Consider the following 26,993-nt stretch of genomic DNA (forward strand, 5'->3'; position numbering starts at 1 on the left):
GACAAGACCTTCAGCTACTAGGAGTCAGTCTGGCTTTAATTCCACCCGCAAGCCTCTCTTTGGACTGCGCTCGCCCCCCGCAGTCAGCTCACCAGCCTGTGTACCCAGAGGCTGACGATTCTCAGATCTTTTGTCTCCCAGGAACGCCAGGCCTGGGTGCTCACTGCACACCAGGTGTGGGCTCCCTCGGTTGAGTCCCAGAAACTTCAAACTCACCTCGTTCCAAACGAGCTCTTCCCTTTCCCTTCCAAACTTCCCTTCTCCATTTCAGGGGATGCTTCGGGAAGAACCAGTGGGATCATCCTTATTTGCCCCTCCTCCTCCTCCTAGCCTCTTCCCCATCAACTGCTAGGAACTGCCTAGCATATTCACCCAACTTCTTAGATAGCCCCCCACCCCCTTTCTAAACCTGCGGCCAGCGTCCCGGATCAGACCTCCCCATCTCTCCCACCCCTGTCCAACCATCGTCCGTGCCTCTAGAGGGTACGGGCTCACTGGGGCAAGGGAGCTGGCAGTGAGGGGAGGTACATATAGTAGACTTTGGGGGATTAGAGCCCCAATTAAAAAATACTGTGTTGAGATCTGTTGGGGGTGGACACTTCCATAAGCATTTAATCTGCACTCGTCAGCCATCCGGCAGACCTCACCCCTGTGCCTGACAACCTCCACCAAGTTTGTGTTGAAGTTATACCGCTCCTGGCACATCTTCTGGCCTTGAAGTTGGCAGCCTTGGAGTGGGGGCCAGCCCCAGCTACAGTCACGTTGACCCCTGGACCCCGGGCCACGTCCAGCCTGACCTGCCAATCATTGTGGATGCTATCAGTCAAATCCCGGGGCCACTTCTTTGGGAAAGATGGAGCAGTGGAGCTTGGCTGGGGCTGAGGACGGCTCCGCTGAGGGCACTCGGGGGCCCTCAGGAAGGGAATAGGCGCCATTCTGAAGCCAGTGGGTCACAAGTGCAGGACCAACCATTCCAGTGTGCCCAGGGCCGGGCCTGTCAGTGCCCAAATCGGAGAAGCCTGGGCAAACCAGGATGAGCTGGTTACCCCCGCCATGCACCCAGCCAGTGCTTAGTCTGATCTGGGAGAAGTAGGTCCGAGGCCCTCTAGACGCTGCAGAGTCACCTGGCTCTGGCCCCACTGTGGCCCCAGCACCCACGGGACCTTGGGACCTCCGACAGATGGCTGTGGTCATCTTCACCCCCTTTCTCGTGCTGCTGGGGGACCCCAGAGGGCTGAGCGCAGCTGGCGGCCGCCATGTCCTTACCCCTCTGCGGCACTGTGTGCTTGCTCTGCTTCCAGGCCTTTCTGATGGCCAGCACCCTCTCACCCGCACACGTTTATACAGTGTGCAGAGAGCTTTTCTGCCTCCCCACAAGCTCATCTGCTGGCTTCTCAGTTCTTACTTCTGGAGCACAGAACCTACCAAACCCCCCCAGATCTGGGTGTGTCTTTTACAATCTGCATTCAGAATAATAACGCTAAATGCAGTCAGAGTAACAGCTGACATCTGTTGAGTCCTCACCACGTGCCAGGCACTCTGCCAAGCATCTAGGAATCCTCACCGCAGTCCCCATAAGCCAGCTCTGCGGTTTCCCTATTTTACGGATGGGGAAACTGAGGCTCAAGGGGGTTAAGAAACGTTCCGCACGTCACAGAGCTGGTAAGTGGCAAGCCAGCGTCACCGACTTGCCTGAAGCCCTTCTGCATTCTGCATTCGACAGGGACAAACCACGGACGGCGTGTGGAATCCCCTTGGCAAGGTAGCTATAGCCTAAGGTGGAGGGCGCCAGGCTGCCGAGGTTGGAGAGAAGTGGCGGAAAGAAGGAGGCGGGGTGGGTGGAGAGGGCAGATGCAGTTGGAATGGGCGTCCTGGGAAGGAGGTCGGGCATCCTGGGTTGGAATACCAGAGCTTATGTTCCCTGGCAGTGTCGCCTTGCACGGTCCGTCACCACCAGAGCAGTCGCTGGGACGTTAGTGGTCACCATTCACGGTGCTGCCACTGGGTGATGGCTTAGCACTTCCCGTGGATGGTTGGATTAATCTCTACAAGAGCCCTCGTGAGTAGGTACCTTTATTCTTTTGCATAGAAGGAAAGCGAGGCACTTGACAGGTGCCGTGACTCGCACCAGGTCACCAAGGCGGTTGGTCTGCATCAGCACTGGGCGTGAACCTGGGCCAGTCTTATTCCAGGGCCCAAGGCCCTACCCTCTGGGCTAACTTTGTGGAGCCCTCAGGTTCCTACTAGCTGGATGAGAGCTGGATTCTCCCGGCGACTTCTCTTTGGCTGGGATCAGGGAAGTAATGTGCATCGAGCAGGAAAAGGAGTCCCGAGGGTGGGGGTCCTTTGGGGGTGGACACAAACAGGTCATCTAAGTCAGAGGCTGGACTCTCAGGACCCCCCTTATCAGTTTGATGTGGTTCTGGAAGTGCCTGCCCCTTTTGCGGCCTCCTGCCCTCTCTTGGGCCCCAGGTACCTGGCTCCCCCACCAGCCTGCACCTGGATTGTCTCAGACCCTGCTTCCCAATGATCTAGTCCAAGGCAGGGCTCGGCCAAGGGTAAGAAAGGACGTAGCTCCCCACTGCCCTTGCACTTATGGAGACAGATGCCCATTTTCTGCTCAGCTCAGAGGCTTACGTCACCTCCACAGTATCTGCTGGGAGATGATTCCAGTGGGTCCCCGTCTGTCTCCTGAATAGCTTTGGTTCTGGGCTATATTTTTGAGGACTTTTGCATAACAAATGGCCCCGGAAGATAATGATCTTGCCTTTCTTCTTGCCTGTTTGCTAGCAGCCCCTTTAGAAGACTGGCATTGCCTAGACTCAAGGCTCCTCAGCTGTGGCACAAACCCATTGTGGTCACAGCACCCACCAGGGCCCGCCTCCGGCTTGGCCCCGTGGCACTTGGGGGCGAGGGAACAGGAAGCTCACGCTGCCCGCTGCGCCATGAACAACAAAGTCCTTGGTCTCTGACCCAGGCGGTTAGCATCTTCCTCCGGAAAAGTGGATTAGCCTCCAAGGAGGGTAACATCTCAGACCTTTACAGCTCTTTATAGTTGCAGTTGTGAGGGTGGGTGCTCCAGAGACATGGCTTTCTGGAAGAGAGAAGAACAAGGGCCCCATGGGGGATAGAAGACCCCAGGGATGCTGCCGCCCAAGTGGTGGTGGAGGGTTGAGGAGTAACGGTCCCTCACCATCCTTCCTATTACTGAGGCAACGGGGCTGGAGGTAGAAGGAAACAAGGTGCCTGAATGTCACTTCGGCTGTTGCTCAGGGCAGGCGGGAGGAGGCACGGCCAAGGAGTCCCCAAAGCTGACAGCTGACCACTCTGGGCGTTTCCAGTCGAGCCCAGACCCCTACAGGGCAGCTCGACACCCAAACACAGGATGGGCAGCGGCTTCTGACATTTCTTCAGGTGACTGATAAACCCATGTGGCCCCAGAGCTAAGCTGCGGCCTGTGTTTGGCTTTCTGGGCCATTTGTCCTTGGATAGAGGTGCTCCTTCTAGAAGCCACTCCCCAGGGCCTTCTGCCTCCTCCTGGTGCTCACAGCTCAGTAGTGAGCAGTGAGGTCACTGGGTGTGGCTGCCTCCAGGGAGGACTCATCTCTCAGCTGCCCTGCTCTCTGGGCCACGGGGCCGGGAGAGGTATGTGGACCTATTTGGAACATTCGGTGGAGGTCAGTCGCGGCCAAGTGGGAGGAAGCTTCCTCCCGGCCGGCCAGCTGGAGGGGACTCGGGAAAGCACACAGCTTGTAACGTGCAATCTGCAGCCCTTTTATAGCTCATTCCGGATTTGGATCTTCACCGTGTGCTTTAATTCTCTGTGCACTTTGCTTTCTCCGTGACCTGGTCTTCCTGGTCTCCGTGACCAAGCTCAACGCCACTGGCCCTAAGTAGCTCTTTGGTGTCTGGGAGGGATTTCTGACCCGGTTCCCACCCCACAAACCTCCCAACTTCTCAGCACTGACTCGGCTAATTGATCTGGAGGTCTTGCCAAAAAGCAGATCTCGGAAGCCTGTGGAGCATAAATGTGGGGCAGGTGTAGGGCCCCAACTGCCTGGAGTTATAAAAAGAACAGAAGTGCCTGTGGCGGATGAGTGACTAATGGTGACCGCAAGGGTGTCACCATCAGCTGTTGGGTGAGATGATGTGTATCAAGCCTCAGTTAGTTCCCAAGGCCTGAGTATCCCTGGAGACCTATATCCTTTTTCACCTCCCGGCCTTCACGGTGAGGGGTTCAGACTCTTGCAAGAACGATTTAGCCCTTAGGAGAGCGACGCTCACCCAGGGTAGAGGGCGGAGGGAAGGGACCTCAGTGCTATCCAGTACAACGCACTTTTATTGAGCCCCTACTGTGTGCCAGGTCTTAATGAGACAACACCTGAGCCTTGCCCTTAAGACAATTTATAAGAAGGGGCGCCTGGGTAGCTCAGTTGGTTAAGCATCTAACTTCGGCTCAGGCCGTGATCTCGTAGTTCATGAGTTCGAGCCCCGCGTTGGGCTCCGGGCTGACAGCTCAGAGCCTGGAGCCTGCTTCAGAATCTGTGATTTCTCTCTCTGTGTCCCCTCCCCAGCTCATACTCTGTCTCTGTCTCTCAAAAAACGAGTAAACATTAAAAAAAAAAAAAGTAACATGTGTCATAATGGGTCCAGGGAGGAAGTGCCTGCTGACAGAGAGTCTGAAGGAGGAGGCATAGCTTGCCAGGTGGAGGCATGGGAAAAGGCACCCAGCCTCAGGAAACAGGGTGTGCAAAGCCCTGGGGGCTGAGTCATGGGTGGTGGGGGCTCAGAGGCACCGCAGAGGTGATCTCATCCCCACGCTCACGGTACAGGGCAGGAAGGGGACTGCCCAGAGCTCCCCAGCCTGTCAGCAGCAGAGCCTTGACCAGGACCCTGGCCTCCCGGCGTCCCAGCTGAGGTTTTTCTCTCGCTGGGCAAATGTCAGACGTCATACAAACCACCACCTTCACCATTGGAATCACCAGCAGGCATACATTCAGGTCACCCGAGGAGCTGACGTTTCCCGGGGCCCGGGCAATGCTTCCCCCAGTACCTCGTACATAGTGCTCAATAAAGGCCTGTCCCTCTTTTGGAGAACACAGCTGACTCCTGACGATTTTGAAGATGGGGCTTGTGAAAGCTCAGTGCCAATGGAAGGCAAGTATTCCATTGGCAAAGTGCGGGTGCCTGTGTGTCCCCCCCCCACACCCCGCCCCTGTTTGAAAGAGGGTGGGTCATCCTGGAAATGAGCAAATGTAGGTTCAGCTCCCGCCCACCTGACCTTTGAGTGGCAGAGGGTGAGGACTCTTAGTCACTCAGGGCATTCCCAGGCTAAGAAGGAAGCAAAATGCCAGTAACATTACGCCTCCTCTGCCCCGGCTCCCCAAAGGGCTTCCCGATATATGGCTGGCATTGTGTTTAGCCATCATTGACGGGAGATTGATATTTCTAGTCTCATTTTCCACATTTAGAAACCAGCTCCAAGAGGGGCCATAGCCCAGCGCAACCTATTGGAGCAAAGGTGGCTTTGGGTGAAGAGAGAAAAGGCACTACCTCCGAGGCATCATTTCAGAGACTCCATTCCATGGTTAGGAGGCTACCCTGTTACGTATCCCATTACACAGAAAATATATGGACCTAGAAGAATATCCCGCCTTTCTGAAATATGTCAAATACATATTAAGATATATGTCTGGGGGCGCCTGGGTGGCTCAGTCGGTTAAGCATCTGACTTCGGCTCAGGTCATGATCTCAGGGTTCGTGGGTTCGAGCCCCACACGGGGCTCTCTTCTGTCAGCGCAGAACTCGCTTTGGATCCTCTGTCTCCCTCTCACAGACCCTCCCCCGCAGCTTAAACAAAGCATCTGGCTTACACCCAGAAGATTTCATAGCAAACTGACCATCCTGACGTGCACATGGGTGTGCACCCTCTCTCTCAAAAGTAAACATGAAAAAGATATACGTCTATATTTTATATTGATACATAACTTAATAACTATATAACAATATATAAATAAAATTATATATTAAATATCGAATAAATTGTGCATTTAAAAATCTTATCATTACATAATTTACAGTATATACTATATAATACATAAATTATACATTAAAACAGATTATATGATATGAAATACAATATAAAGATATACATCAAAAATACATATTTGATATATCTTGAAAAGACAAAACACTATTACAAGCACCCCTCACACTATATCTTTTTTTATTTTTTTCAACGTTTATTTATTTTATTTTTGGGACAGAGAGAGACAGAGCATGAACGGGGGAGGGGCAGAGAGAGAGGGAGACACAGAATCGGAAACAGGCTCCAGGCTCCGAGCCATCAGCCCAGAGCCCGACGCGGGGCTCGAACTCACGGACCGCGAGATCGTGACCTGGCTGAAGTCGGACGCTTAACCGACTGCGCCCCCCAGGCGCCCCCCCCCACACTATATCTTGACCCTTTCACCCCCTGGGCTCGAAATAGCTCAGTGCACCACCATGGGTGACTCATGCCTCAGCAGGAGCGAGAAACTTGAGAGATTTTACATCTCACTCGCTTTTTCAATCCTAATGCTGCTCCCGCCCCCTCATAGAAGCTTCCAGGGGCTGTGAGAGCCTTCCGGATGGGCCAGATCCCTTAACACAGCTTTTCGGCCCCTTTGAGGTTGGATCCCGCACCACCCTCCCCACAAGCCCCTGGGCACCCCCTCCAGGAAACGTTTTCCAACTGCACAAATGTAGGTTTGGCACGCCTTCTCTGTGCCCTCATGGCACCTGTGCCTCCCTCCCAGCTTGGGAGCACCCTCAGTAGATGAGGAGCTCAGAACCCACAGACCGGTCTGCCATGGTCACCTCTGGGTCCCTGGTGTCCAGCACAGAGCTGGGACAGGGGGCGTGCTTGTTAGATGCTGACCACGAGCTAGAAGATGGAGCGGGGAGGATCCGGGTCGGGGGCTGGGAGGGCATCTCGCGAGCAGCCATGTGCTTCCGAGGAGGGCCTCGGGCCTGTTCAGGGATTGGCTGTGAAGGATTCTGGGTATCAAGACTCAAAGGCAAAGTGGGTGATAGGCATTGAGGAGGGCACTCGTTGGGATGAGCACTGGGTGTTGTAGGTAAGCAATGAATCCTGGGAATCTACCCCCGAAACCAAGAGCACACTGTATACAATGTATGTTAGCTAACTTGACAATAAATCGTATTAAAAAAAAAAAGACTTGAAGGTAAATACTGTGGGTGGGCTGGGGGGGTTGCTCTGAAAGCCTCTACCTTGCTCCTCAAAAGAGGCACCAGAAAACGCAGGATTCTGTGGGACAAATGTCCTCATTTCTTCAAACCCAAAACTGGAGAGGAAAAAAAAGAAGATAGGGGAATTATTTAGATGAGGGGTCAACGAACCTTTTCTGTAAAGGCCAAGTAATAAATATTTTAGTCTTTGTGGCTCATCCTGGCTCTGTAGAAACGACTCCACTGTGCCTTTGTAGCATGAAATGAGGCCAAGAATATGTAAACAAGTGAAGGTGGCAGGCTGTGTTTATAAAAACAGGCCGTGGGCTGGGTTTGGCCCCACGTGCAGGTTGCCCACCCATGGATTTGACTAAAGGAGTCTTCTGAGACCCGTCAGCCAAACACATTGTGTGAACTTATTTTGGACCCGGATTTGGACAATCTGTGCCTTCAAAACAAAACGAAAGAAGACGAAAATGTTTGTGGAGGAATTTAAGCAATGATCGGATATAAGATGACTTTAAGAAGTTGAGGTTAATTTTGTTAGATGTGACTGAGGCACTATGTTTTTTGTTGTTGATGTTTTGTTTTTGTTTTTAGAGACGAGTAAGTCTTTCTTAGCTACTGATACTAAACAGGAGGTGATGTCTGAGATTTGCTTTAAAATTTTTTTAATGCTTTATTTTATTTTTGAGAGACAGAGACAGAGACAGAGCATGAGCAGGGGAGGGCCAGAGAGAGAGAGGGAGACACAGAATCCAAAGCAGGCTCCAGGCTCTGAGCTGTCAGCACAGAGCCCTATGTGGGGCTTGAACTCATGAACCTCGAGATCATGACCTGAGCCGAAGTTGGACGCTTAACCAACTGAACCACCCAGGTACTCCTGAGGTTTGCTTTAAAATAACCCAGGATGTTGGGAATGCAAGCTGGTGCAGCCACTCTGGAAAACAGTATGGAGGTTCCTCAAAAAACTAAGAATAGAACTACCCTACAACCCAGCAATTGCACTACTAGGCATTTATCCACGGGATATAGGTGTGCTGTTTCGAAGGGACACATGCACCCCCATGTTTATAGCAGAATTATCGACAATAGCCAAAGTATGGAAAGAGCCCAAATGTCCATCGATGGATGAATGGATAAGGAAGATGCGGTATACATATAGAATGGAGTATTATTCAGCAATCAAAAGAATGAAATCTTGCCATTTGCAGCTACGTGGATGGAACTGGAGGGTATTATGCCAAGTGAAATTAGTCAGTCAGAGAAAGACAAAAATCATATGACTTCACTCATATGAGGACTTTAAGAGACAAAACAGATGAACATATGGGAAGGGAAACAAAAATAATATAAAAACAGAGAGCGGGACAAAACAAAAGAGACTCATACATATGGAGAACAAACTGAGGGTTGCTGGAGGGGTTGTGGAAGGGGGGATGGGCTAAATGGGGAAGGGGCATTAAGGAATCTACTCCTGAAATCATTGTTTCACTGTATGCTAATTTGGATGTAAAGTTTAAAAATCCCACCAGGATGTGTGGTGGGAAGGGGGTAACAATGAAACAAGACGAGTCTTGTGCTAATAACGGTCGAAGCTGAGTTGTGGGTAAATGTGAGCCAGAGGGGGATTTGGGGGTAGCTTCATGCTACTGTCTTCTTTCGTGTTATGTTTGAACATTTGCATAATAAAATTTTTTGAAAGAGGGGACAAGAAAGAACTCCCTTTTCCGTTGCCTCCAGTCACCATTGCAGTTGGTGAATATACGCATTTGGCTGGCGCTGATGCAGCCATTTTGTGACTAAGAGCGGACAAGACTGAGGACAAGAGTAACTGCAAACATGGCAGAGCAGAAGGAGGAAGGAACTAGGGTACTGGGTGAGTCTGTTGGGCTGCCAAATTAACTGGGCACGCCCAGGTCTCTTTCAGAGTTCTATATTATGTGGGGTAATAAATTAAGCCATATTTATTTATTTGGTTACATACAACCCAACTGATCTAGAGAAAGGACGGGAATGGAGGCCTGGCCCGTCTTTGCTGGCAGGATGCCACCAGGGCATCTAAGAGGACACCAGGATTAGAAGACAGGCTGGTGAGAAATGAGTCCTTGCCAAATCTCTTTAAGACCTTCTATTACAACCACGGGGCTCCAGGAAATAGGAGAGGGTCTCTGTTTTCTGCCTGCCTCTCTTGAGCCCCAAGGGGCCAATATCAGGGGCTGCGCTGGACTTTGATTTGCAATTATAAACCTACAGTTTCGGGAGAGTGAATGGCAGAAACAGAATTCCGGAAGGACAGCTGGCTTTTCTGGCATCCCTCCTTACTAGGACGAGGAGACCTCCTCTCCCTGAACCCCTCACCATGCAGTAACCACAACCATACGACATCTACACACAGGGCACAAACAGCATTGTTTCTAACTGATCTCATGGTTCAGCCGGTCTCGGGGGTGTCAGCTGTTCTGTAATGTATGACAAATCACTGTGGTTAACTTAACCCGTCCGGGTCTCTTAGATACGGTCATTAGACACTCGCCAAGAAATGTGCAGAGGGAATGCAGGGGTGGGGAGGAGGAGGAGGAGAAGGGTGATGCGGAGAAGGGCCACAAGGCATGGTCTCTGGTTGCTCTGGATGCTCCTGGAGCTGTGTCCAGACCCAGACTTCAGATACCGCTCAAGCCGAAGCTTTAGAAACTGGGGATAGGAGGTGAGGGTGGCAGCCTTCAGTGAGGAGCAGGTCACAGGTCCTCAGTGAGTTTGTTCTCATCCTAATTGGGCCTTGATTTGCAAAGCTTTGCTTAGAATAGTGATCCTCATGTTGAGCATGCACCAGAATCCATGGAGGGTTTGAGAAAGCTTGCTGGGCCTCGCCCCCTATTCTGGTTGAATAGGTCTGGGGTAGGGCCTGAGAATTCTCATTAATAACACCTAAGTGATGCTGATTATGCCGGTCTGGGGGACCCTGATTTCAAAACTATTGACCTAGAACTTTTTTTTTTTTTTAAGATTTTTTATTTTTAAGTAATCTCTACACCCAAGGTGGGGCTTGAACTCACAACCCTGAGATCAAGAGTTGCATGCTCTACCGACTGAGCCAGCAGGCGCCCCTGGCCTAGAACTTCTTAGTGGGACTGTGGTTCTCAGGTGTCAGGAGGAAGAGATCCACACCTTTCTTCTTCCCTTAGGAATGAGGTGGGAGCCAACGATGAGTAGCCAAAGGGCCAAGGTCCTGCGGTGGGTGGGGGCGGGGAGTGGAGAAACCAACAGGGTGGTATTCTAGGATCATCTTACCAGCAGCAAGGAGTCTTGGGGTGTTATCTTGCCCCTGAACGAACCCACTCTGAGGTCTCATGGAAGTTACTTCTGCTTTCTGGGCCTCAGTTTACCCCTCTGTAAAAAAACAAGCAGGTGGCACTTTTCTGTAAGTGTTCTAGTTTTCACAGCAGAAAGGTATTTATTTAATTTAAAATTCATTTATTTATTTTTTGAGAGAGAGCGAGAGAACGTGCACTTCTGCCAGTGAGGGAGACGTAGGGATAGAGAACCCCAAGCAGGCTCTGCACCGTCAGCCAGGAGCGCAACTCAGGGCTCAATCCCACGAACCTTGAGATGACCTGAGCCGAAATCAAGAGGCGGATGCTTAACCAACTGAGCTACCCAGGAGCCCCTTTCTTTTATCTTTTTTTATGTTTATTTTTGAAAGAGAGAGAGAGAGAGAGATGGAGAGCACAAGCGGGGGAGGGACAGAGAGAGAGAGGGAGACACAGAATCCGAATCAGGCTCCAGGCTCTGAGCCGTCAGCACAGAGCCCGCTGCGGGGCTCGAACCCACAAACTGAGATCACGACCTGAGCTGAAATTGGTTGCTTAACCGACCGAGCCACCCAGGAGCCCCTTCCTTTTATCTTTTTAAAAAACCTTTCCAGGGGTGCCTAGGTGGCTTGGTTGGTCAAGCGTCCAACTCTTGATTTTGGCTCAGGTCATGATCTCACGGTTCGTGAATCCGAACCCCTTGTCAGGCTCCGTGCTAACAGTGCAGAGCCTGCTTGGGATTCTCTCTCCACACCCCTTCTCCCCCCTCCCGGCTCCTCCCCTGTGTGCACACGTGCGCTGTCAATCTCTCTCTCTCTCTCTCTCAATAAACATTTTTAAAAAAAGATGAAGGAAGACAAACAGAACCATGTGACCTCTCCGGGGATGCGGGTGCGAGAATCCTGTGCAGGCACCATGGTGTACTCCAAGGACTATGGGCTTTGGCTTGGACCCAAGTCTTCCACTGAACTTGCCCTGAGCCCCTTTCCTTCTGGAATCCCCGTGCACCTGTCATATCTTCCAATTGGCTCCTGACCGTGCAGTGCAAGCTCTTTGCATATCCCTCTCCGCTGCCAGCGCTTTGGACAGAAGGAGCGTTGGATAAATGTTGGAGAACCATCAGCGAGAGAAACACCCAAGCCGTATTCCACTGTGCGAGAATCCCAAGGTGAGAGTCAGGGAACCCAGAACTTCCCTCCTTGCTTTGGCCCTGTTCACCTCCAGAAATGGGGCCTGCCACCCAGCCCTTTCCTCCACCTTCTGCCCAGACTCTGAGTTATGTTCCCTTGTCCGCTCTTCCTAACAAAGGGTTCCTCAGTGGAAAAGAGCCTGGACATACAATACTGGCCAACAAAAGCAACCGTTATAGCCCCAGGGAAGGGGGCGGGGGGGAGAGAACCGGGGTGAGGTTTTGCTCTCTGCTTGCCAGGACTGGCTCCGGGGGAGGCCCCAGCCCGCTGCTCATGAGTCAGGCTGCTGGGGTCCCAGCTGCAATCTGTCCCTCTTGACTTACCAAGTCTAAGGCAGGAAGAATGGGGTGGGGCTCAGGGAGGGGGCTAGGCAAGCTTCTGGGATGGCAAGGGAGAAAGTCAGCCATCATATACTGTGACTCTTCCCTTCGGTCCCCATAGGGCCCCCACTCTGCAGCTGGGAAAACTGAGACCCTGAGAAGGGAAAGTTGTGGGGGGCCAGAGTGGAGACAGTTCCAGCCTGGTCACCTCACAGCCCCTCCTCCACATTCCCACGGACACACACACACACACACACACACACACACACACACATTCTTGCTCCATCTGTCCTCACACACAAAACCACAGTCTGGCTCTTGACTTAACAGAGCTTAAAGGACCCGAAAGAGTGAGAAAAAGGAACTCTGTTTTTCCTGAACTTAATACAGGTCAGTTTGTGATCCCAGGGTGGTGGGATAGAGCCCCAAACTGGGCTCTGTGCTGAGCGTGGAGCCTGCTTAAGATTCTTTCTCCAGGGGCACCTGGGTGGCTCCATGGGTTAAGCGTCCGACTTCGGCTCAGGTGGTGACCTCACAAGTTGTGGGATCTAGCCCCACGTCAGGATCCTGTGTCTCCCTTTCTTTCTGCCCCTCCTTCGCTCACGTTCTGTCTCTCTCTAACTCTCAAAAATCAACAAAACATTAAAAAAATACATAAATAAACATTAAATTTTTTTTAAAAGATTCTTTCTCCCTCTCACCCCCTTGCTTGTATGTGCGCACGCTCACAAAGTCTCTTTCAAATAAATATATATATACGTGTGTGGATTTGCTGGTGCCATTTGCAAATAACTGGATGGTATTCTTTGGAATTCTCTTGGTATTCCTTGGAATAGAAAATGCTCTGCATTTCCACAGGACGTCAGAGTTTGCCTTGACTCCCGTGAGCCTCGTGGTCACCCCTTTGACAGATGAGGTACCGCCGCCCAAAGAGGAAAATGACTTGCCCTTGGTCACAGACTGGGTTTGGCAAAGCTCAGCCTTGAAGAGTCTACTGACCTTTCGTCTTGTCTCTTTCTCTGGCTCAGCACTAGACTGGGATCCCAGCCCCACTGCAAATGAGCTATGTGACCTGGGACACCACGTCAGCTCTCCGAACCTGCTTTCAGAAACCCACCGGCCCTCCAATACCGAGGATGAGGAATCCTGAGGAATCCGGGTCTCTGTCCACAAGGCAGGAAGGTATTCAGAGCCTAACCAGGGTGCAGTGGGAAGAGTGCAGGAACCCAAGTCCTCTCTCAGGGGATCCAGGGATTCCCCAGAGAAGTGTGTTTAGAGAATTTCCACCCGCAAGCTGGCCTCCCTTTAAGAAAGCCCCACAACAAAATGTCTGGACTCAAAAGCAGAAAGATTAGGGGTCTTTATACACTGTATACAAAGATTCTTTATTCCACAGTTCTTAAAAAAAAAAAAAATCCTTTCTCCAATTCCCACCTCTGGCTTACTTGAAATACAGTTCATTTGCAAATTGTTAGGAACACATTTATACAGTGAAGCAGGGGTTGGGCTATTTGCCCCGACTACTGAACTGGTCTCAGCAACACTGCAAAACCAGCAATCCACACTCGTCCCTGCCTCTGGATTGTTCCCACCTCGGGCCGCGGAGAAGCTATTCGTGCCAGAGGTGGAGGGTGCCTTATTTATGGAACACCTAGTGCGTGCTATAGTTAACTCTCCCAGGGAGGCTCACGGCTAGGATTCCAATCAGGTCTGTCTAAGCACAAAGCCAGGGAGGGCTCTCTCTCCTCACCTTGTTCAACCACTCTTGACTCGGACTCAGGTCACTCCCTGCAGTTGGGGGCCCAGAGGCGTGGTCTGCAAAACGGGTAGATAAAGTTAGTGGAGGGCATCCACTCCACTAGGAGAGAAAGGAGATAGAAACCCCCTCTAGGGAAGGAGAGGTGGTCACCGTCTCATCACCCAAACGGAGTTGGACATCCCTTCCGCCCGGTGGCTCTGGAGAGTGGGCCCTGCGGTGAATTAAGGGGAGCAGAGGGGACAAGGAAAGCGGCTACGGACCGTCACTCCGGGGGAGCCCAGGCGGCTGGCTCCGCGTGGCACTTCCGATCAGGCAGGGCCGCTCGGCGCTGCACTCCCCAGCCCCGCGCTCCGCCCCGGCCGCGCAGCGCCCCCCGTCCGACCCGCGCCCGGCCCCGCCCCGCCAGCGTGCCCACCCCCGGCCCGCCCGCCCCGCCGCCCCCTTGGCCGGCTCGCGCCGCGTCCCCGAGCGTCACGGCGCGGGCGGACCGACCGGCCCGCGGCAGTTGGCACGGGGGGCGCTGGCGCGTCGGCCGCTCCGCTCTCCCGCCGGCAGCCTCGGGCGCGTGGAGCCAGCGGTCCAGGCGGTGGCGCGGGGGACCTGGAGCCGGCGGGCCGGCGGCGGCGGCGGAGCAGGCGGAGGACGGTCGGCCCGCGCTCGGCAGTCCGGGGCGCGCTCCAGCCTCGTCGGCAGCCGGGAGCCCGCGGCTCGGGCGCCCTCGGGCCCGCGTCCGCGAGCGGCCACATGGCTCCGTTCCGCACGCTGCTGTCCTGCCTGCTGCCCCTGCACTGGGCGCTCTGCGCCGCCGCGGGCAGCCGGACCCCAGGTGCGTGCAGGTCGGGCGCGCGGGGGCGCGAGGGGTCCGGGGTGCCCGGGAGTCAGGCTGGCCCCAGGGCGCCCGAGGGGCCGGCGGCATTCCGGGGAGCAGGAGGCGGTGCGCGCCCTGGGCTTGAGCTCTTTCTTCCCCTATGGCCCGGTCGCTGACCCGAGCTTGCTCTTCCTTTCTGGCACGAGAGGTGGAGAGACCCCGGAGAGGTTTTGGGAATCTGGAGTCTCTTCTTAGGGGCTATATATTTGTCTCTGTCTCTGTCTCTGTCTCTCTCTCTCTCTCACACGCGCCCGCGCGCGCGCGCGCACACACACACACACACACACACACACACACACACACACACACACTATTGGTCTGTTTCTGTCCCGTGTGCCTTTAACTTTCAGTGCCTACTGTCTCTCCAACTTGTGTGTGCGTGTCTCACTGCCTCATCCTCACGGAGTCAGGCTGGCAGGTGGTTGCCCACACCCAGTGAGCACCTGGCCCTCACACTCCTGCTGGGAAACACGCTGATAGCTCTCTCCTCCATCATTCTCAGGCTCTGTGCAGACACCGTCTCACACACGGACCAGACGCCCCGCACCCTCACCCGAGCATGGGGAGGGGGCTCTGGTTATTTCTAGGCGGGACGTCTGCTTGTCTGTGAGCTCTATACTCGTGTACTGAAGTGGGATCTCCCTAGCAGAAATCCTGGGGGTCTCAATGGGTAAAACCAGAGGAGAGTCAGCACTCCCCCACCGTAACTGCCATGAGCATGGGGGGTTTTCGGGAGATGTCATTCATTTTCTAGGTTTCATCGGTAGTGTGAAGGGGGCTAGGGAGGCAAAAGACGGAGCCATGTGGAAATGAAAATCCCTCCAAACTCCCGTCCCTGAATCACCAAGCCTGGAAGCCAGCGAGCTGTCATTCCTGCTGGGCCTGGCTGGGCTCAGGGAGAGCTGTGTGAGGACCGGGCTGCTGGCATGCAGCCTGGAGCATGGGGCCATGACCTCACACTTAATTCAGTCCGAGTGGGCAGGTCACCCCATGCGTCTCTTTTTTATTTTTGAAGATCTATATTTACCAGGCTTGGTGCTGGGCCGTGTCGAAATCTCAGCAGCCTCTGTTTACTTTAAAAAGTTTTCTTTCTAAACTTGGAAAAACATAGAACCTGTACTCCCTCCCTCCCTTCTCCAGGTCCTGTCTCCTTGACACGTGCCCAGGATCCCCTGGGTTTCTAGGTGTGTGTGTTTTGCTGGCTGTGTTCAGAGAGCTTGGCGAGGAGGGCCCTACCCCGGGCTGGGCTGGTGACTTCAGCACACTGAGGGAGTCTGGGCAGATCCCGCCATCCCTCTCCTTGCCCTGGGGGCTTTCGGGGAATTTCAACCCTTTCCTTGGCAATGCCCAAAGTTGGAAGGCTCGTGGCTAGAGTGACAGACAGGACTCTGGCATCATTTCTTTTCTTCTGTTAAGTTTAACAGGGCCTTGGGGACTACAGAAAGCAAGTTATGTGCACAGAGTACTTGAACACCGTTCATCTAAGTACAGAGATCCAGAGGCTCAGGAAGCACTGGATGGCTATCGGATGAACTTGGGCTAAGAGGTCCCTCCGAGGTGACGCTGAGGGTTGCAGAGCTCTCTCCGCCCGTGGGATTGCCGGTCTCCCCTTACCTTTGCACAGACTACATTGATGTAACTCCTTGTTTACTTCCAGCAGAGCTGCGCCTCTCCGGAAAGCTCAGTGACTATGTTGTGACAGTGCCATGCAGCACAGATTTTCGGGGACGCTTCCTCTCCCACGTGCTGTCTGGGCCAGCAGCAGCCTCCTCAGGGAGTGCAATAGTGGATGAGCCACCCGCACCACGGTCACGCTCAGGTCACCTCCGGGTGGCCCGCAGCCCCCTGCGCCGCAAAGGAGCCACCCTGCAGCCTGGCCGGGTGGGGCGCTCCTCCCTCTACTTCAATGTTACTGTTTTCGGGGAGGAACTGCATTTGCGCCTACGGCCCAACCGACGGCTGGTGGTGCCCGGAGCCTCCGTGGAGTGGCAGGAGGATTTTCGGGAGCTGTTCCGACAGCCCTTGCGGCGGGAGTGTGTCTACACCGGGGACGTCACGGGCATGCCAGGGGCAGCTGTCGCCATCAGCAACTGCGACGGATTGGTAAGGGACAAGCCTGGCTACCCGGGCCAGGCTGGCGTGGTTTTCTCCTTGGCTCCCTGTGTTTGGGACTCCTGGGGGCACAATGTGTGGTTTGGGCCAGTCACAGGCCTCACTGCCTCCGGAGAGCTCCGCATGCCCCGCTGGCCACCAGGTTCACGCTCTGGCAGGTGCGGAAGATCTGGTTAGGATGATGCCTTGTCCATTCCCCCACCGGACGCGCTGGGACCGCGGCTTAAGCTAGCAGGATTCTCTGAGCCCAGACACATGCAGCGGTAAGGAAGGCGGGCTCTGCTGGGGCTGAATCCTGGCTGGGCCACCCAGTAGCCCTGAGGCTTTGGAGATGTTAATTACTCTGCGCCGCCTTCCCTTCTGTGTGAAGCAAGGATTTATGCATAATGCACACATTTACTGTGTGCGTCCTATGTGGCCAGCCCTGTTCAGGCTCTGGGGGATGCCACAGACATGGTCCACGCCCTCCCGGGGCTGAGCGGTAGTGACGATAATAGGACCTACCTTACCAGGCAAAGTGGTGGGTGGTCAGCACCTGCCTGGCATGGGGTCAAGGCTCTGTTGGTGTTAGCTGCCGTTATTTTTGTTATTGTTACGTCCTTCCTCATCCCCCACTGTCTTTGGTCTTAAAGTCAGCCTGCTCTTTCCCAGTGCTCCCCTCTGTGAGTGCTCCCCTTTTTTAAAAAAACAGGTTTCTTGGGGTGCGTGGGTGGCTATATGGTGACAGTGCCACGCAGCACAGATTTTCGGGGATGCCTCCTCTCCCGCGGTTGAGTGTCCGACTTCGGTTCAGGTCATGATCTCACGGCCCGTGAGTTCGGGCCCCGCGTCGGGCTCTGTCCTGACAGCTTGGAGCCTGGAGCCCGCTTCGGAGTCTGTGTCTCCCTCTCTCTCTGCCCCTAACCCACTCGCATTCTGTCTCTGTCTCTCTCAAAAATAAATAAACATTTAAAAAAATTTTTTTTTAAAAACAGATTTCTTTTTTAAAGTTTATTTATTTTGAGAGAGAGAGGGAGGGAGAGAACACACATGCATGTGCGGATGAGGGGCAGGGAGAGAGGGCAAGAGAGAGAATCCCAAGCAGGCTCTGCACTGTCCATGTGGAGCCCAACGCGGGGCTCGAATCGACAAACCGTGAGATCATGACCTGAGCCGAAATCAAGAGTCAGATACTTAACTCACTGAGCCACTCAGGAGCTCAGTGAGTTCCTTTTCTTAGGACCCGTTCCATCCACCCAAGCTCAGAACGCCTGCTAGTTGGCTCTGTACTGCAAACCCCAAAGCCGTGGGTGGCCCTCTCGGAGCCTTGACTCGTGCTGGAGTTCGGCTCCATCCCCGGTGTCTCAGGCGCTTGGGAGCCCGTGTGGCAGTCCCAGGCTTTACTTTGTCACGCTTTGTCAGGTATGAGCTGACGCGTCTCAGGAAAGGACCCCCGTGCTCCTCTGCCCTTCCGCTTTAAGTGAGGGATGCGTCAGATCGGGAGGATGCTAAGGGGGAATCTTTCTTCACTAGCAGGGCTGGGAGCATTTCTCCCCGTGTCCCCGTCCTTGCACGGTGCCTTCCTGCTGATTGTCACACTGCCTTGATGTGGGCCAGGGCTTTTTGTTCTTTTTTTCATCATCACCCCCCTAAGGGGTGACTGATGTTTGCAGTCGCCCAGGGATGCGCCCAGGGAGAGACAGAAAGTGCTGGTGCAAACCGGTGGCTTGACCGAATCGCACCGTGAACTCCCTCTCCGGTCCGCAGCCACAGAGGCCGTTGGCTCTTCAGTGACAGGGCTGCGGCCACCGCCTCTTCCGCTGCCCCCACGAAAGTACGTTGAGGCCTCAAAGCTGTCAGTGGACGATCAACAGCATTACTACCTGTGGTATGACTACCACTGCTTTGGCTTGCCCCCAGGCCACTGCTGCTGCCTTCGGCTGTCTCTGGAGCCAGTCCCTAGCCACAGCCCAGTGCAGAAACCTCCCCGGGGCAAGGATTTCAGAATTTCCAGCCCATTCCAGAAAACTGCCCCGTGCCCCATGAGAGCAAGGGGCTGTTCACGGTGACCCAGCTGAGCCCCCTTTGGACCCAAAGGCCACAGTGCAACATTTCTTTCTTTCTTTCTTTCTTTCTTTCTTTCTTTCTTTCTTTCTTTCTTTCTTTCTTTCTTTCTTTCTTTCTTTTCTTTCTTTCTTTTTCTTTCTTTAAATTTTTTAATGTTTATTTATTTCTGAGACAGAGCATGAGCAGGGGAGAGGCAGAGAGAGAGGGAGACACAGGATCCGAAGCAGGCTCCGGGCTCCGAGCTCCGAGCTGTCATCACAGAGCCCGAGGCGAGGCTCGAACTCGCAAACCGCGAGATCACGACCTGAGCCGAAGTCCGTCGCTCGATGGACGGAGCCACCCAGGCGCCCCTACAGTGTAACATTTCTGATCAGATTTGAGTCTGTATCTGTGTGTGGTCTTTGGATTTTAACCCCATCTTCTTCAGCACCTCAAGTCCCCAAAGGCCTTCTTTCCAAAAAAATACGTACTGACCACTGGCCGTGGGTGAGGTCCTCAGGGAGACGTAAGAAAATGAAGGTGACCCGAGGAATATAGCAGCAACAGCCCCGGCCTGCACGCGGGGACGTGCACTCATTATCTTTGCCCGCTGTATAGACGGGGAGACTGAGCCGTGGGGGGGAGATCTGAGGATAGGCAGAGAGCTTGTTTGCCCAGCGCCGTATAGTTTGTAAAGCCCGCCGGTCGTACGCGGTGTGTATGCAGATGTTGTTATTACCCTGCTTCGCAGAGAGCCCCGTCCCTGCCCTCAAGGAACTTGGGTGCCAAGCAGGAGAAACACCTCTGGTAGTTTCTGCGTTAACTTGTTGGCATTCCAGAGCACGATGGAGATGGTGCTCAGGAGACGGGAGCGATTGTTGTCTTTGGTGCCCCGGGAACGTCACGTTTGAACTGGGCCTTGAAGGGTGGGTAGAAGTTTGCTGAGGCCAGAGGGCGAGGCGGGCATTCTGGGCACAAGCTCTTCCTTCTTCAAGCCAGTGAGGGTACATCCCCATGCTGGATGGAACCGGGGAGGGGATCCCAGGAGGCGCACTGGGAAGGTGGGCCTTGGCCTGACCTTGAGGGGAGGGCAGGGTAGGAGAGGGGTCCTCGAGTAGGGATGGGACAGGCTGTTAACTGCAAAGAGTCTGAGCTGGGAGTTGGAGACGTGGCTGTGTGACCCTGGGCATGCTGCTCTCCTTCTCTGGGCTCCACTTGCCTCTTAGGTACACCTCGGAGGATGGGATAGAGGGGCTCAGAGCCCCTCCCAGCTCTGGCATTGGTGCTTTGGGACGCGGGGCAAGCCAGCTGAAGGAATTTGAAGCCAGGCCTCTCTAGACCTATGGTTGAGGCCTCCTCGCCTGGCGGGTTCTAGGACATGCTCTGTGCCAGACCAGGCTTCATTGCAGGTACCAGGAGGAAAGACAGCCAGCCCTGAGTTTGGCCCTCATGGCCAAGCCAACCTTCCAACTGTGAGAAGGGCTTGAACAAAGACGCTTTGTGTGGATAGACTGCAGCCATTTGGATCTTAGCTGCGCTGGGGGGAAGCGCCATGTCTAAACTGGTGGCTTGGTCCTCATTGCCAGCTGGAACCCACCCGGGGGTAGGGGGCGGGCAGCAAGTGTCACTGCCATCCCATAGAGCCACTCCCCCACGGGCACCTGGGACAGACGCTGGGAGGGTGCCGTGCCCTGCGGTTAATTCATGCCCAAACTGACCTCGTTTCCCACCTGCTCTTCTGGACGGTCTTGTGTGTCACAGTGGGGTGGGGGAGAGGGTCAGGAAGGACCCAGGAATGAGGAAGCTGGGACCTCTGCCCTGGATGAGTTTGTAGGATAATGGGGACCCAGACATACGAGCAGACAAATCACGGTTTTGTGTGAGGCAGCAGCAGAAGGACCCACTTATTTTGGTCAGGGCATCTAGGAAGCCTCCCTGAAGGAGGTGGCATTGGCTCAAGACTGGTCAAACATTATAAACGTGAAAGGAAGTGCTGGGCCTCTGGCCAGCAGAGAGAATGACTGGCCCAGGGCAGGCTTGTGTGGGGGAAGCAAATAAGGGATGTGGGCGGCCCCTTCTACTTGCAAATTGTTTCCCCTGGGGCGGGGGGCGGGGGGGAGGAGCCCCAGGATACCCAACTGGGAATGTGCCCAGGCAGGACCACTCTTCAGAGCCTGTCTCGGGGAGCCCAGCCAGTCAGTGCAGTGGTTCTCCCGACACTCCTGTGACCCCCAGCCTCTGAGGGCCTGTGGGCAGGGAGGACCCGGGTCACCTCAGGACCCCGGGCTGGGGGTCAAGTGCAGAGCAGGTCCCCTGTTAGCGATTATGGCTCTGAATTCCTGGGAGGAACACAGAGGCCTGGGGCAGGGGCCAGTTCTTTGTGGGTCAGGAGGGATTGGGGGTGCAGGAATGGGGTCAGCGGAGTGGGGCCCCACAAACCATCTAGATCCCAGACTGCCCAAAAGGCTCCTTCCCCCACTGCCTTCCCTGCCTCCCTGTGTCCTGGGCCTCGCTGCCCCTGCACTGGGGGTGGCGGGGACTTGTCTGTGCTGTGCGTCCCCCCTTTGCCTTCAGTGACTCTGTGAGTCACGGGCCTGGTGTGGAAGCAAGGCACATGTAAGCTCTGTCACCATCTGGTTCCGTTTTTCACCCTCTGCAGATCATGCATATTTAAGGGGTTACAGAGTAGACCCCTGGCAGGCCGTGTGAGGAGGGGCAGCGGGGCTGGGTCCCAGCCTTGCTTCTTACCCCTGCCTAATGTACAAATCACAGCAGCTCTCTGAGGCTCTGTCCTTTGCCTTTAGAATGGGCTTACAGTGGGGTAGGGAGCAGATGGGGAGGGGGTTTCTTTACGGGGTGATGAAATTCTAAAATTGATTGTGGGGCAGTTGCACGGCCCTGTGCATATACTAAATACCATTACATTCTACGCTTTAAATGGGTGAGTTGTATGGCATATGAATTGTATTTCAGTAAAGCTGTTATAAAATGCGCCCGGCCAGTAGAAAGGCCTAGACAGGTGCTGTTAGTAATTGTGAGGAGACAGTCTAGGGCGACAGAAAGTGCGGGGGTCTCTTCGCTCTGGTCCAGACTGGCCGCGTGACCCTGACTGTGTTTCTAAATCGCTCTGTGTATAGATTCCTCACCTTCAAAAGGAGAGAAGGGCAACCATTTGTAGGCTTGTACAGAGAATTAAGTAAGATGATATAAAAAAGCGAAGCATCTGGTGTATGGTGGGGTCTTAATAAAGGAAATTATTTCAGTGGCTCTTGATAATAATATTTATTACTTCTCATAGCATTTACTACAGTAATTACAGTTATTATTAATAGTGGAAAACACTGTAAATATTATCAGATGCCCTTGCGTTGCAGCAGGATGTAGATTAGCAGCGTTCTCTGGCGTGGGTCTGAGGCCACCTCTGGTCCCCGGGCTGGCCAAGCCCTGCCTTCCCTCTGCTTCGGCAATCTTAGCACGATGAGCCGATCAGCACTGGCTCCACGCGTGGAAGTGTAAGTATCACGACTGAGCTGAGATAATGCAGCTGCCTTAATCCGTGGGCCCTTGTCCAGAGCCCGGCCCTTCACCACGTCCTGGGGGTGCAGGGATGAGACTCAACCCTGTCTCCCTGAATTCTAGAAGCCCACAGTTTGAATTTTTTTAATGTTTATTTATTTTTGAGAGAGAGAGAGGGAGAGAGGGAGACAGGGAGCGAGTGGGGGAGGGGCATAGAGAGAGGGAGACACAGAATCCAAAGCAGGCTCCAGGCTCTGAGCTGTCGGCACAGAGCCTGACGCGGGGCTGGAACTCACAGACCGTGAGATCATGACCTGAGCCGAAGTGGACCCTTAACCGACTGAGCCCCCCCGCCCCCCCAGGGGGCTTGAAGCCCACAGTTTAAAGAAAAGGCTGACGTGCCCAGTGGACAGTGCGAAACCAGACAGACCACACTAAACTTCAGTGTTTTATGGGAAAACAGGCAAGCATAATGCACTTGGTGGGTGGCCTGGAGGGGACTATTGAGAAGGAGAGGTGCTCCGAGAAGGCTTCCGAGGGGACAGGCCATTTGGGCCGCATATTAAAGCCTCAGTAGGAGTTTTTTTAAAACCCGGAGGTAGGAACTGTGTAGGAGTTTTTTTAAAACCCGGAGGTAGGAACTGTAGGCATTCTTCGTAGGGAAATGGCGAATCATCCCAGCTCTCCATAGGAGAGGGGGAGCAGTGAAAATGTAGTTTGGAAAATCTGTGCCTCACCGTGGAGCTTAGACTTGCCCCTGTGGCCATAGGGAGCCATGGGGGGTCTGGAAGCAGGAGTTACATTAGTATGGGTGGAAGATGCTGATCTTTCCAGATGCACGCTGGTACGCTGCTGCCATTGCACATTTGCCTGTGGCTCATTGGTGTCCCTGTCAGCACCTGTTCTTGCCCTGGGGGCCACTCCTTGCTGGCTGGGGAGCCAGAGGGCTGAGCCAGTACCTCCTTGGGAAGCCCCTGGCTCTGTCCTGCTGTCCACCCCTGTCCTGGGGATGTGGAGTGTGACGCCTGGAGTTTCAAGAGGTGCCCTCATCCAGCCACCCAGCTGGCCTGTCTCTGTACATCTTGGCCTGCGGGCTGCCTGCCCTCACTCGGCTGTGCTGTCAACCCTGGGAGGGACAGAGGTTGGTCTGGTCTCACCTCGTTGCTTCTCCCGCCTCCCTGGCCTAGATAGTGGTTCCTGCTCTGCGGACCCCCACCCTCTCCCCAGCCATGTTGATGTGTTCTCACCTGACTTTGCAGCATCCCCCCCCCCCCCGCCTTTGCTCAGGCTGCTTGCTCCTCCTCTGGTGCCTTCCCCTTCCCTCCACTCGCTTGTACGTCCCTCACGTTAGCCACCTGGTTCCCCGAATCCCTTACACCTTCTGTTTATCTCAGTGCCAAGCAGGGGGTGGGGCTCACGTTGCACAGGAGGTGGTGACTTCAGTGCCTCCAGGAGCAGGGAGTGACACAGAGAAAGGGCCCCGTATAGTAGAGGAGGGGGGACTGTGGCAAACAGGGGGTGTGGGGGTATGCCCTGTTTAAAGGAAGTACCCATCTGGCTTTGTGAGATCTTTAAGTATTTGAAGGAGAAATTTGAAATAGTGACCTAAAAAAGTGTTTGTTTAGTTTGCTTATTTATTTTGAGAGAGAGAGAGGGAGCTCACGGGAGGGGCAGAGACAGAGAGGGAGAGGGAGAGAGAATCCCAAGCCCTGACAGCACAGAGCTGGATGTGGGGCTTGAGCTCATGAACCGGGAGATCATGGACTTGAGCCGAAATCAAGAGTCGGATGCTTAACTGACTGAGCCACCCAGGTGCCCCAGAAATAGCGGTTTTGAAGCAAAGGGTCCTATTAAGACAGCGTGTGGGCCGGTCACAGCGGGACAATTAGCTAGAGGCCTCTGATCGCCGGTGGGGCGGTTCGTGAGGGGACGAGAGAGTGACCCTTGCAACCGCATCTCCCGGGTTGAAGTCCCGGCTCTGGCTTTCACACATGCTGTGTGGCCTTGGACAGTTACTGGGCCTCTCTGTGCCTCCGTTTCCTCACCTGTGAGGTGGGCATCGTAAAGGAGGTCACTTCCTAGAGCTGTCCTGTGTGCTCAGTACGCGATATGCGGCAGCCGTTGCTATGGTGTGAACTTGTCGGCTGAATCTGCTGGGTCTGGGGAGGTGGGTGGTGGGAAGGAAGAAGAAGGTCAAGAGCAACCTATTGCTCTGCTTGACACCCCCAGAGAGGTCCCCGGGCTCTCAGCTGGGCAGGCAGAGCCCGTCCCCGTCCTGACCTCACCAGGCCTGTTAGTTTTCCTCAGGCTACAACTTGCTCCTGGCCCCAGGAGCCCATCGGGTTCCCAAAGGGCGGGGTCCGAGCTTAGTCACCCGTGTGTCCTCGGGACCCCGCACAGGGCCTGCCCCGGGGCAGACTCTCGGTGGCTGCGGGGTGAGCTGACCCTGTGAGGGAGTGCTATGGTGACTCCGTAGGTTGGCTGCGAGGTTCCTCTGCTGGCTGCTCCCGGGCTCCCCCGCAGCTGTGTGCAGCCGGACGGCGGGCTGGGCTGGACGGTCCGAGCTGGCCCGGTTCCCACATCCGGCGTCGGTGCTGGCCGGCGGGCCCCAGCTCCCTCCGTCGGGCGGGCAGCACTGGTTTTGGCGCCGCGGTCTCCGGAGAGCACGGCCGGAAGCTGCGGGACCTCTTCAGGCCTGGTCTGGGCAGTTGCGTGACGGCTTCTGTGCATTCCGTGGGTCAAAGAGAGCCACAGGGCCAGGCTAGGTTTTCCAGGAGCGGGGAAATGGGTGCCACCTCTGGAGGCCGGTGGCGGCAAAGTCTCACCGCAGAGAGGCGTGCGGACGGGGACAGGAGGACTGCAGCCCCCTTTGCCATCGCTCGTCCACGGTGACTCTGGGAAAGTCGCTTGACCTCTCTGAGCCTCAGTTTCCACATCTGTGAAGTGGGTGTCCTACCTTGTTTTATTCACTGGAAATCAAACATATAAAGTTCTGCCACAGTGCCTGGAACAATATCATGGTAGCGTTTACTCACTCTTGCTGATCTCTTGGAATAAATACAGAAACTGAGGCAGGATCCACGGTAGGTTTGTTTCCAGACCGCTGGTCACCCGTTCCAGTGCTCTCCTTGCTTCCCAGAAGCCCCTGTCCCACCGGGGCCTCTGTCTGAGCGGACTTGCGGGGTCTGGGGCCTGGGTAGTTTTCCAGTCCTCAAGGTGGTCTGGTCTTGCAGAGTTTCACCTCCCCGGTCTCCCCATGGCTGTGCCTTGCTGTCTGCCCTGGATTAATAACTTATTTATGATATGGAATAAAAGTCAGACATCACCTCACTGTTGTTCCTCTCAAGCAGGGCCAGTGGGGGCTGGTCTGGGGGCTGGTCTGGGGGCTGGTTTTATTTTTCTTCCCTGGCGTCCTCAGGCGGGCTAGAGGGAGGGCGGCCTCCGGGCCCGTGAGTGTCTTCGGGGCTGCGCCGGCCTTTCATCTGTCAGCCGTGCTCAGTGGGGCAGGGGCCCGGGGGTGGGCTTTCGGAGGGGGCCCAGGGGATTTGGGCATGACTCTGGGAGAGTCGCTTGACCTCTCTGAGCCTCAGTTTCCACACCTGGACCCTGCGGTGGGACGTTCCCAAGCCATCTGCGGGGCCTGGCATTCTGTGTTCAGCGTGTAGGCCTTGCCTGCCTCCGGAGCCTGAGAAACAACAATGACCATGACGAGCCCAATAACAGTAATCTTTGCAGGCTGCCTGGGCTCTGGCAGCTCCGTGTTTCCTGTTAGCACAAATAATCCTTGTTATGAAAACCTCCAGGGGTGAGTTCAGCTCAACGTCATTTCCATAGGCCACCCTGACTTTGGCCTGAGTGTGGACAGCTGTGGCTGGAGGAGGCTTCGGGGGCCTCTTGGCCCCCTCTTAATTCTCCAGACAAGGAAGCTGAAGCCCACGGAAGGGAAGAGACTCACCCAGGGTCAAAGGGCGACTGTCAGGGCCCCTGACTCCCAGTCCAGCGCTCCCCCACCATCCCACTCGGCCTCTTCTGAGTCAGTGGGAAAGGACTGAGTAAATGTCGACAGTGACTCAGGGTTGTAAGCCCTGTGCTGGCCAGTGATGCAGTAGCTGTGGCAACAGCTTTAGAGCCCAAAAGAGTTCCTACACCGTTGGTCTGGTGCTTGCCCTCTGGGGCCCGGGCTGGCAGTCCTCGGGCCCGGGTCCCACTGGGAGAGTAGGATGCTCAGCTTCTGCGTGTCCTTGGGTCCCCGAAAACTGGGAAGCCAACAAAGAAAAAACAAGTGTCAGCCTCCTGGTTAACAGGATTTGAAGGTCAAACAGAGCCTTCTGGTGTTTCTAGGCCCGAAATCACCATTGCCACTGTTTTCTACATTTTCAAAATATTGGAGGGCAGTGGGCTGCTATTAGGCACACGTTACTTGTCAGAGAATACGAAACACCCTGCAGTCTCCTTTTCTTCTGTTCTCTGTAACACGGGCTGAGGGGCCTGAAGCACGGTCCCCTTTTAGAGAACTGTTCGAAGGTGGGAGCGTTTGTCAGGACACAGTTGGTCCGGATGCAAACCCTGTTCCCCAAGGGTCGCCTGAAGCCCTTTGTCAGCCTTTGCTTTTAAGCCAACCAGATATTTCTACCTTTGACCTGTCTAGAAAATGCCCATACC

The 26,993-nt window shown here is 54.6% G+C and overlaps 1 protein-coding gene and 1 long non-coding RNA gene across 4 annotated transcripts in view; one reads left to right on the forward strand and one right to left on the reverse strand.

The window, feature by feature from the left end:
• Window positions 1-6,388: 6,388 nt before the first annotated feature.
• Window positions 6,389-14,185, reverse strand: LOC123380801. The gene is made up of 5 exons (XR_006586998.1): window positions 14,071-14,185; window positions 13,802-13,866; window positions 10,522-10,620; window positions 7,273-7,346; window positions 6,389-7,026 (listed from the first exon to the last, which is right to left on the reverse strand). It is a non-coding gene; the product is annotated as an uncharacterized LOC123380801 (long non-coding RNA).
• Window positions 14,186-14,307: 122 nt separating this feature from the next.
• Window positions 14,308-26,993, forward strand: part of ADAMTS14 (ADAM metallopeptidase with thrombospondin type 1 motif 14) — a 79,739-nt gene continuing 67,053 nt past the window's right edge. Inside the window, exons 1-2 of one of the 3 annotated variants that reach the window (XM_045040107.1) lie at window positions 14,308-14,636; window positions 16,339-16,781. In XM_045040107.1, the coding sequence (XP_044896042.1) occupies window positions 14,555-14,636; window positions 16,339-16,781 (525 nt within the window). In that variant the 5' untranslated portion in view covers window positions 14,308-14,554. The remainder of the gene's footprint in view (window positions 14,637-16,338; window positions 16,782-26,993) is intronic. The other 2 variants (XM_045040106.1, XM_023240520.2) reach the window with 2 other exon arrangements.

Source organism: Felis catus, chromosome D2 (genome assembly GCF_018350175.1).
Source record: "Felis catus isolate Fca126 chromosome D2, F.catus_Fca126_mat1.0, whole genome shotgun sequence".
NCBI classification, from domain to species: domain Eukaryota; kingdom Metazoa; phylum Chordata; class Mammalia; order Carnivora; family Felidae; genus Felis; species Felis catus.